General features: G+C 42.2%; 1 protein-coding gene across 1 annotated transcript in view; it reads left to right on the top strand.

The window, feature by feature from the left end:
* The first annotated feature begins 507 nt into the window (after positions 1–507).
* Positions 508–11321, top strand: part of LOC104032097 (cytosolic phospholipase A2 epsilon-like) — a 37675-nt gene continuing 26861 nt past the window's right edge. Inside the window, exons 1-3 of the mRNA XM_075713147.1 lie at positions 508–603; positions 1862–1960; positions 10266–10338. Coding sequence (XP_075569262.1) covers positions 508–603; positions 1862–1960; positions 10266–10338 — 268 coding nt within the window. The remainder of the gene's footprint in view (positions 604–1861; positions 1961–10265; positions 10339–11321) is intronic.

Below are 11321 nucleotides of genomic sequence, written 5' to 3'. Positions count from 1 at the left end.
CACCTATATGGAGGCTTTGACCAAAGTCGACAAATGTGTGCCTGCATGCAGGCACATCACTGGTAGTTATTTACACACAGAATTTTTCCAGGCTCAGTTTCCCCCACACAGGACCTGCCATTGCTGTCTGATCGGGGGGTCCCTGTGCCATAGCTGGGGAAGAGCTGGGTTTGAAGGAGCAGGCTCCAGCAGTGCCCTTCATGCTTCTCCTCTGCTTGGCAGGACGGCCTGGGACTCTGCTCATCACGGAAAAAGGGTGGCAGCAGTGTAGGACCCAAGGGATAAGCACAGGCTGGGAGAAGTTCCCAGCCCAGCCAGAGGAAGGTACTGCATCTCTTTGGCTGTTGTGCTTGTCCTGTAAGATCCTTCCCTGGAGCAGTCATGGCGCTCCACCGTCTTCGGCAATGGGAGGGGAGTCCTTTACTTATAGAGATGAGATGGGTGGGGCCTCAGGTCATTTTATAAAATAACTTGTCATTGACTCCTACAGGAGTAAATCCTGCAAACATGTCTCAGGAAGTGCTGCCCGTGGAGGTGCCAGAAACATTCTATTACATGAATCCAGGGAAGGCCATGATGCCATCAAATGCAAAAGCACTACAGGTAAGAAAACGGCTTTAAAAGTTTGCTTAAGGTCCACTGCATTTGACAGAAACCAAAATCCTACTTTGTGAGCATTTTTATATACAAGCTACTGTACAAACTTACTGTCTGACGGGAACTAGGTGGCAATGTCTCTGCCTGAAGGAGTTTAAGGTGAAATGTTCTTTTCATGGCTATCAGTGGCAAAAGTCCTCCTGACTCTACTGGAGCCAAATATCTCAGCTTCATAGGCAAAATGAGAGAAGTCAGTGTAAGAAGGGGACAAAAGAAGACGAGAAAGTGGAAAAAATGAACAGGGAAGGAAACAAATTTTAGGGGACTGAATTATCAGCCTGAATCCAGACCCAGAATTAAAAAAATCTTTTTTCTTCCATAATTAAATGTTACTTTTATTAAAACCTTAATATTTCTGTATCAATAGCAAAATTTTGCCATGTGTATTAATGTGACAACCCAATTTTTTGTTATTGGAAAAGGGATAAGGACAGGATAGACACTAGAGATAGGGAATCGAATTTTATTTCTGCACTCCATTTGTGTTCTGAATTTTCCATTTTGCTTTGCATTTTCTGGGTCATTTCAAGATTTACATTTAATTTTAACTGTAGTATATTACATACATTTTTCTGTGTGATTTTTGACTGCATGAAGGCACACCACTTCAGGAAGTACTCTGCAAACAGAAACAGAATACTTCTGACATTTTTTTATAGGAACTGTCCTTTAATGGTGTTTTCCTACAAAGCATTTGAAAAGGGGGCACCCTACACTGTAGAAGTATTTTGGAGCTTCTGTTTCCTGAAAAAATTGAAATATTAGATTTAAAATTTTGCAATTGCAACATGTTTCATGCTCTGGGTTCAAACCCAGAGAAGAGATTCTGGGATTTTATAAATTGAGATTTAATATTCCTGAGAGCAGGGGCAGATTGACAAATGATCACATTCAAAACAAAAAGCAAACCTTTATTCACAGAATAAATGCAGAGGCACCTTTTGGGTATCTCACAGCTGAAATGTGTCTTCCTTCACTGACTCGTTGAAAGGGTAACCCGCACATGGATTTTGTACCAGCGCATGCTGAACCACATGGTGGTTTGTTCATTTTGCTGAGCACTGTAACACAACTGGGTGTAACCAACAGCCGTTCTAACTGGGGTTTCAGCATAAGTTACTGCAAGTAGGAATTAATTATCTACCCTGATAATGCTGCTGTTGTTGTTTTAATGTTATCATTTATCATTTATTTCTTTCTTCAGGATGAAGACTCAGACATCGATTCTTTTGGAGATGGCGAACCGCAAGAAGAAAATGAAGAAAATGATGAAAGTAGTGTACCAGACAAAGGTGATTTCAAGGTACTATGAACAAGAGAATTTCAAACCAAACAGGGCTGAGGGTTTTGTTTTCTCAAAAGGGGAGAAGGCTCAGGTAGATAAATAAGATGGCAGCAGTTTGAGTGTTACAAGGAAAACACCCTTAAGTTTATTGTTTGGATCATGTTATTCCACTTACGTTTATGATTTTCAGAATTGCTTCTTGTATTTCTCTTATGTTTTATTGGGAGCATGCAGAATATCTCCTGTTTTAATCCCTCACTTACTTGTGAAAGAAATTAATTGGTGAACTTTCTGTTCCACAGTGCTTTTTGTAACTGAAAGGGACAAAAGTAACAGTGATGCATGTTCTACTGTAATGACTTCGGCAGTGCAATCTCTATCGTAGTAATTTTTGGGGGAGTCCTGGATTATTGAACCCTGATTTTTCACCAGTTCTGTGCTCCATCAGAAAAAAACTGTAACAGGGGATTGTGTGAAAGTAGTGAGGCTTGAAAGTGCTAAATCTATTTCTTGTGTTTCAAGATCAGTCATAGGTTTATTTTTGTTAGAAATTACTGATTTTGATAGGGGTTCTCATTCTGCTACTTTGCTAGCTGTAGAGTAAGTACAGGCATTGTTTCCTATCTGTCAAGAGTAGAGAATTTTAAATTTGACTTGCATAACAATGTTGTCCCAAGAAGTGTCTGCTTCTGAGCCAGGTAATTCTATAGAAATTTGCATTATAATCCATGCAGACAGTTATACTGAGACCAAATGAAGCTGAAAAGGAGCTTTATCTAGAAGCTGAAGTAATACTGTAAACAGGAAGACAGGTGAGCTTTGTGATAAGCTAGTTACTAGGTAGTCCTGGTACAATTTAGGCACTGAGAATTGATCAGTCTTTGGTATAACGTCTGCTCCTTACAAGGGGTAAGGAACCTAAAATCATGATGAGAGAAAGCAAAAAGATTTCAACTCCTGGGTTATAATTATCTATGATAATTATACATATGACAGGTAACTTCTTGTCTCCATTTCTTAATCCCACACAGTGATGTGTTTGTTTTTCCATTATCTGCGCAGGATATAAGCTTAGATCAAAGACATTTAAGGGTCGTGAAATTTTGAGGGAGCAGGCGTGACAGTAATGGATCAGAAGAATCATCTTATGTGTATGGGACGATAACTTTCTTCTAGACCACTCCATTGCCCCTGTCTCTCACTGAAGGATTATTTTTCATGTTTCAAAATTCCAAAAATTCATAACAATCCATTGGTGATGGACTGAGTTGTTGTTCTTGCATCTGGTTACATAGTCATTGGTTTTTCTTCTTTGTTCAGAACATAGCACTCTATCATGCACTTGCATGATCATGACAATTACTGCAGCATATCATGTGTTTATGTGAAGGATGCATACATGCTCTTATATTCTGCTCAGGTTTTTTTTCAAATGTAAAGTTTTCATCACTGAAAATACCAGAAGACTTAAATATGAGGGTCTCTGCCAGGTAAGAGGGATCATCTGTTAGAAACATAGCACAGCATAGTCCAGCAACTGCATATGCCTTTACACCAACATGCTGATTTTTATCTGCATTAGGAAAATTATTTTATTCAGGCTTTGGCTGGTACTTTGCCCCATGCTAAAGCAGCAGGCAGAGCCAGCTCTAGTATTTCAGACATCGGTGCTTATATTAAAGTATGTAAGGATTGCAGCAGGTCTCATACAGTAATTAATGTGAGGGAAGGGGAGGGGAAAAATTGGATGCATAGTTCTGAATTCAGCATGAGCAATGTCTTAACAAGGGTAAGAAGCCTCATACCTCAGGTCAAGTGGTACCTCATTTCCCTGCCAGGCAGGGGCTCCTTGTTCTTGCAGGGTTTGTGCAGCTGGGAGAACAGCAGCCCTTTACCAGAAATGGGGCAGGTTAAACTCTCGCCCTTGTGCAAAGCAGGAACTCTGGCTTCTGCTGGGTTTTGGAAGCTGGAAGCAGCTCCTGAGATCATGGGAAGAGTGGGGAGCTGCCACACTGCATGGTGAGGTTAGGAGGAGGTTGCATCTGCCGCCTCTGATACAAGTGGGACTCCATCATAGGAACCAGGAGCGGAGGCAGGCAGGAGGACTGGGTCCCCGCAGGTGCCAGGCATGGGGTCCCTGTCTCCCACAAGGAAAAGAACCTGCTGTCAGGAGCATCTCCAGCCCTGGGCTCAGCAGCAACTGGAAAGGCAGGAGGCAACAACTCCTGAGCCACCCTCAGCCCCGTGGTGCTTGCAGGAGCATGGCACCAGCAGTGGCTCTGGTCAGCTGCAGAAGCTGTTCTGAGCCCAGGAGCCTCCCTACCATTCCACCCCGAGTAGTGGTATAAGGATGCCTAAATTACAGACTGCTGAAATGGCATGCTCCAGCATGCCTCCCACTTCAAAAATAAACCTCACAAAGTCAAAGGAGGCCACTTCCCATCAGCTCATAACTTTGAAATATGGTTTGTCTTATCCACATTTGACATTAAAAATGTAAAACATCTGTGTCTGAGATAGACCTCTAGATTCCTCTGAGAATCAGTAGTCAGAAATAGAGATTTTCAGGGTGTGATGCATGTCCTGTGGTAATGTCTACCTTAGGATGAAACTCCAGAAATGCCTAACAGCTGTCAGATGTAAACACCTATTTTACAGCTATCTGGAATTGGGTGTGATGAGTCTCAACCCTCAGATGGTTAATGCTCAGTCGAGTTTCTTTCTCTCATATTTGTTGTGGTTGGGGAGGGCAAAGCAGTATAAGAGGGCTCTGTCTCTTCATAGATGGACTATCCTATTCCCCTGGCTACAGTACTACATATGGAAATAATTTTGAACACGCAGTTGAATGCTCTATGTTTCAAATTGACCTATTTTTCAAAATCAGAAGAAATCCTGTTGTTAACATCTGGGAACACTAAAAGATGGAGGACAATGTTAACAGTACTGAAAGGGCTATGCAACTAGCCTGAGTTATCAGTCAAATAATAGATCTCTGCAGAAGGCGGGATGACTGTGCACTGAGAGTATCCATGTTGTGTTGATCAATATTTGAAGTTCTGCTTTTTGAAAATGTGTTTCAAGCACAGTATGATGTGCACAGTCTTATTCATCAAAAGTGTTCAGAGTCCCATGATGGACATATGAGGAAGCAACGACCTGAAGAATACAATTCTTGTGGCCTTGCATATACCTGTCATGATCCTGTGGGCACAGATAAATTTTCCCTGCTGAAACCAGGGTTACTGTGGCCATATGCATGACAGGGGTGTTTCCATCCAGCTGTGGGAGTTTCTAATTCACCAATATCTAACCAAGACTTCTGCTAATTCTGGTGAAAAGGCAGTCTGATTGGAAGTTATGTTACTAATGAAAACCATGAAACACACAGCTTGTGAAAAACAGCCAGCAGCAGCAGCAGTCCTCGACACTCTCCCAGCCCCCACACAGCCCTACAGCCATCGATGGAGGTGCTGCAGCCCCAGCACCTGGAGGCAGTGAAGGAAGGAAGCAATTAGAGCGGATGCTTTTCCAGTGTGGAGCCTGGGTTTGTCAAGAATGAGGAAGAGCTTCAAAGACATGGCCAAATGCAGTAGCCGACCGTGCTCAGCCCAGGCAGCTGATGTCGGGCGGGGGGTCCAGTGGAGACCCACAGCAGTGGGAGATAGGCTCCAGCAGGCTGGGGCAGGGCTTGGCTGAGCGATGTTCACAGCCTGAAACATCCCGATTACAACTGTAAAAAACTTGAGGATGCATATTCTCTAAGGAGACCTGACTCAGACAGCTCAAAGTAGGCACTTCACACACCACCAGCTCTAGATACATCGTCAGCAGCAAAGTATTTTAGTTCTTTTGGTTTGGTGCCTGGCTACCATCTAGTTAAATTAGCACCTGGAGATGAAGAAAGGAGTGCCCCGGTGACATCCTGTGAGTGATTTAATCTCAGCAGAATGCTTCTCCCAGCCAGGAATGCAGGGGAACCTTAGTCAAGGCAGGCAAGCTATCTCTGCCAGGAAAGGCTGCTGTGCCAGTAGATGACATAGAAACAGATAGAGGCATTATTGGGTGACTGCAGGAAAAATGTGTGGGTGGAGAGGAAGCTCTTTTCGTGGTTGTCATAGATAACACAAATTTTCTCAGGTTGGTCTGTAGGAATGGCCTTTTTCAACTGTTGAAAAAATAAATTAATTGTCCTCAAGGTATTTTTAAATCTCATCTGATCTTTGCAGGATGGCTTGTGGAATAGCATGCAGTGAGGTTGCATTGAAATAGGTAATGGTACCAGCACACTGTGGCAAATAGTTTTCTCAGCTCCCTTGTCAAAATTTTTCACCCAGCACGACAAAGACCACCTCACAAGACCAGATGAAAGGCATTTCATGTTTCTTGTAGAAAAGCAACATCTGGGCACCTGCTTGGAGGACAGCTGCTTTTTGGTGATGATATAGTTTTCATCACACACACTGAAAATTAATTTCAGGATCTCTGCATTATTTTTCTGTTAGTTTATGATTGCTTTGGAACAAATACCAATCTAAAAAGGGCAACAGTCAAGACTAAGAGTGCATTGGCTGCCCCTGGAGGTTCAAGAGTAAATTCTCCTCTCTGGATCAGTGTTGTTGGATAACTGCTCTCTCTTTTGGGAAGGCAACTACAATATTCTGCTAGCTCATTGAACATCTAGGGTAAAACAGGGCGCTAGCACTGAAAACCAAAATATGCATTGACCCAGCACACACTTGATTGTACTGTTGTGGAATTCCGAGACTGAGGTAGTCTACAGTAGGCATGGTGGAGTGGTGAATGTCCATACCATTGATATTGCAAGCTGGGAAGATGCTGCTAGCAACAGCCCATGCTGGAAGAGCCTGTTAGATGAAGAAGCCTAGAGGCTGAAGAAAGGTACTGAGACAAAAACAAGTTAAAAAAGGTAAAGAAGAATAGCCGTCCTCTGGTCTCATGGACTTTTGTCTCATTAAGGAATACTGTCATTTTGGATCTCCACAGCCACTTGTGATGTGACAGGATGTATTATACGGCTAAACTAGTGGAGGAATTTACAGCAGTGCTTCTCGAGATGGATGCATGCCACACATACCTACCTCTGAACATAAGCGTGACTTTAAAGAGGGCTGGGATAGACCTACAGAGGCACAAATCTGCCAGGAATGCAGGCAGCCTGCATCCTCACAGTGCTCAAGACAGAGAAATTTCTGTTTTCAAATTCTTACTTACCCCAGGTGGGAGAAAGTTGGAATCATTCACATGACAGAGGAATCCTTTACTTCCACCAACACAGTAACTCGGTTCCAAGTTTGTACCATGTTATTCTTTTTTACAAGATGTGGTAGAAAATTGGAAGAAGGGTCTATGAGGTCTGGGCTACATTTGATGGAGCTGTTGTTTGGAAAATCCCAGTAAAACTTTGGTGCCTTGGGAGTACAGAGAAACTAGCAGTGTACACCCTGCTTGTGCACTGGCATCGCAGCATGCTATATTGCATGCAGCTGTGTTATACACATGTGTACATGAAGCACACATGCACAATTTGAGAAGTACCGCACTGAAGACAAGCCAACAGATTGACAATCAGTGAAACAGTCGCAGAGTGGCTACATCAGTCTTGATTTTACCAAAAGCAAAGCTACAATGTGACAGCGCTAAATGGTTGTTTTATGTCCTTGTTAGCCCTGGAGGCTGCTTGGGGTCTTCCACCACTCAAGGCTGTGGTGGAAACCTCTCTGTATGTGGAACATCATGACATAGCAGCAGCCTTTTTTTGTTAAGGAGATCATAATAGGTTTTAAGTGAACAGAATAACAGAACTTCTATCCTTTGCTTTATGCATGCATAGCTGCTATTTTCTTTGTTTGTATAACTAGACCCTAGTACATCATGTTATGGTTGTCACAGTTGCTATGTAAATATATTTCTTTTGTTTAATATGTTACTGGAATTAATTAAAATAGTAAATCCTCCTGGGAGCAGTAGAACTAGTGAGGCCTGATTACCAGGTGATTTCTGCTCTCCCTGTTGTCTTCTCTACCCCCACTGGCAGGTGCCAGGGCTGCCAGAATAGCTAACTCCTGGCTGCTGCCTCTTCCTTGGGTAACTGGCTGGTGGCATCTGCTTCTCCCCCAGTGCAAGCACAGGTCCTGATTTCTGTAGCTTCTGTGAAGCCACTGATTTTTTTTTTTGTGAAACTTCAGTAAGTCTTTTTGTGAAACCCATATCTCTGAGAATTTATTTCCCCATGCCAGGTAGGGAAATTTGGTTTACACATTAGAAAGTCATTACATGGGAACCAGATGACAGGTAATCAGATGGCAGAAATGGTGTAATAATCATTAAAAAAAACCCAACCCACCACACTTCCTTAATGCCTCCTATGTAAAAATCTCAAACTGCTTTGCAAATATTGAATCCATCGGTTCTCACTCAAGCAATGCCATTTGCCTGAGGAAGCATAGCTGGAGCTGATCCAGGAGCTGGCAGCACCTTGTGCAATCTCTGGAGATAAATGGCTGCAAGAATTGCCCCATGCTTATGCAGATCCTACCGAGCAAGGAGTTTCTGCCTTCTAGGGCATATGCTGAGGTGCCCAAGCTCATTCCTAACATGTGAGTGTGGTGATTCACCTATGCTAATTACCCAGCTGAGAAGAAGGGTTAATTAACTGGGTGGAGAACTGTATTAGTACGGCTATACTGTTTCTGAAATGTGAACCAGTGTCCTTGCGTAGGGTAGCTCTGAGGACATACCTCTCCATCAGTTGTTGTTTGCAAATTTTGCAGCTTCTGTTAGGCTTTTTCTCCTTTGAGAACACTTGAAATAGAAGATGGATGGATTGCTAAGGGTGAATTTCATTAAGAAGTACTGAAGAAGGAAGAAAATAAAGAATTCTTGAGGCATATACAGGAGGGGTGAAAGCAGGAACCCTTTTTAAGATCTCAGCAAAAACATTTTAACATAACATGACGTGTTAGGAGAGAGAAGAGAGGGTTTTAAACACAACTTGAAAAAGTAACTTCTTGTGACAAAGGAAGCCTAATTGTCTTCCCATCGGCAAATAAGGTCCTTTTTGCTCTGTTCTCTTAAAAAGAAATAATTGGCAACATTACACATATTGTTTTAAGTGAGGTTCTTCCAGGTTCTCTTTATCTGCCTTAACATTTACTTTGTCTGCTTGTTTACAGTCATTCTAGGAAGTCTCTGAAGTGCTATAGAAATAGAAGGATGCTCCTAAATGAGAGGAAATCAGTTGATAAAAATAGCAGTTGTCAAAAAGAATGATTTGGAGGGTTCTGCTGTAACCACTTATGCAGGTGGAAATGTTTCTAGGAGTGTGAGGAAGTGACCATGTGTCACAGCCACAGGAAATGCTGATTTATTTATTGACTTTGTTAGAGTAGCCTTTTGCAGATAGGTCTGAGCCAGAGGCAGCTTTATGGAATGAGCCAGCAGGAAATCACCTTCCTCAGAAGAAGGAAATCACATTATCCTCTAATAACAAGTAGGAAGAGGTTCCTGCAGTCACAAAAACTGGAGATACTTGTTTTATAGAAGGTTATGGTGGAGGCATTCAAAGGGACCAAAGGAAGTTAAGCACTTTCAATCTTAAGGATTTTTTGGAGGGGGTTATTTTTCTTTATTTTTCCTCAAAGGCAACCAATACCTAATTGTTTACCACCTAAATCCTCTGGAAACAATTCTCAGCCATTGGTTTATCTCATAGTTGTGATTTACAAAAGCTCAGATTATTGTTATTCTTTTTCCTGTACAATTGTAAAAAAAAAAGTTTTTGAAGCAGAAGGCAAAAACACCTCTCTGAGAGTTGTACTTCAGGTTTATCCCATAAGAATCAGTGACAACAGTGCTTTTTTCAATGTGATGAGATGTCATGGGTGGTTACTAAGGGGATTGACTGTAACTTTGAGTAAGACTGCTGGTATTTTGACAGCTCCACCGTGTGCGCACCAGTGCATTTACTCTAAAAGACTTATTGTAGCTATGTTGTAGAGCTAAACTGCAATTTCAGAGCAAGAGGTTTTGCAAGCGTCTCACAGACAGTATCAGTTGACAGGGATTTATCCCTTTCTTTTCTGCTATGATGAGCAATCCAGACTCTCAGATAACCCAGCAAAAAGACAGTGAAATGTATAAAATGTTAAAACAAGAATTGTTTAATAGCAGAAGGTTATGTTGCAGAATAGTGAGATGGTTGACACAATTTTTACTGACTATTATTGTCTTGTAGCACTCAGTTAGCTTGCACATTTGATACTTTTTCCCACTGAAGGCTTATTCATACTCTGCTTTGTAGATAGAATCCTCTCCCTGCTACCTGCTGACCGTAAGGATCATCCGGATGAGAAATCTCCAGCGAGTGGACACCTGTAAGTGTCTCCATTCTTAGTGGTATCTCAGGGTACAGGCAGCAAATTTTCTTTTATAATTATATAGCAAACTTTTCCAAGTGTTTCTGAAATAACCCAGTGTTTATATAAACTAATTGTTATAAACAGGGTCAGTCCTTGCTGCTTGCTGCTGTTTCATTGAATGTTATTCCTGTGCTTTCTGGTTGGTTTCAAGACTTGAATGTGATTTTGAGGATAAGTACTTTCTCCCAAAGAAAGGAGAGTTTCTGACGCAGGTAGATGAAAAAGACTGCATCCCATGTTTTCAAAAGGAAGGGGTGATTTTACCATTGGGTTGTAGCACCTTAGGAACTGTGGCTGGGAGGAGCAAACTTTTTCATCCCGCCCAATCTTGGTTCTGACACAGATGAAATGAACAAGAAAAAACTTTCTAAAATCATTACCACCAGGCTAATGCCATTATTAATTACCCTGACTGTCAAAAAACCATGCTGACTGAGGGCTGCATGCCTTGTCCTTTCTAACGCTCATGCAGCAGTCTTGCAGTTGTGCGTGAGTCACACAGCAGGAAAGTGGTGGGAAATGAGTGAGCAGGAAAAGAAAATACCACTGTTTAGTTAAAGGACATGGACTACCCACATGTGCAGTGAGGAGAGGCATTTCACACAAAATAGACAAGTTAACAGTTTGTTTTGTTTGAATCAATACAGCTATGTGACCACCTGTGAAAGGATGCTGAAACTAGCTCTAGGGTGAGCATGGAAGGGGAATCATAGAATCATAGAATGCTTTGGGTTGGAACGGACCTTTAGAGGTCATCTAGCCCAACCCCCCCCGCACTGAGCAGGGACAGCTTTAACTCGATCAGGTTGCTCAGAGCCCCATCCAGCCTGACCTTGAATGTTGCCAGGGATGGGGCCTCTACCACCTCTCTGGGCAACCTGTTCCAGTGCTTCACCACCCTCATTGTAAAAAATTGCTTTCTAATGTCTAGTCTAAAT

The sequence above is a fragment of the Pelecanus crispus genome, chromosome 6, assembly GCF_030463565.1.
Source record: "Pelecanus crispus isolate bPelCri1 chromosome 6, bPelCri1.pri, whole genome shotgun sequence".
In the NCBI taxonomy this organism is placed as follows: Eukaryota; Metazoa; Chordata; class Aves; order Pelecaniformes; family Pelecanidae; genus Pelecanus; species Pelecanus crispus.
The sequence above is the reverse complement of the archived record's forward strand: the minus strand, read 5'-3'. Positions and strand labels throughout refer to the sequence as shown.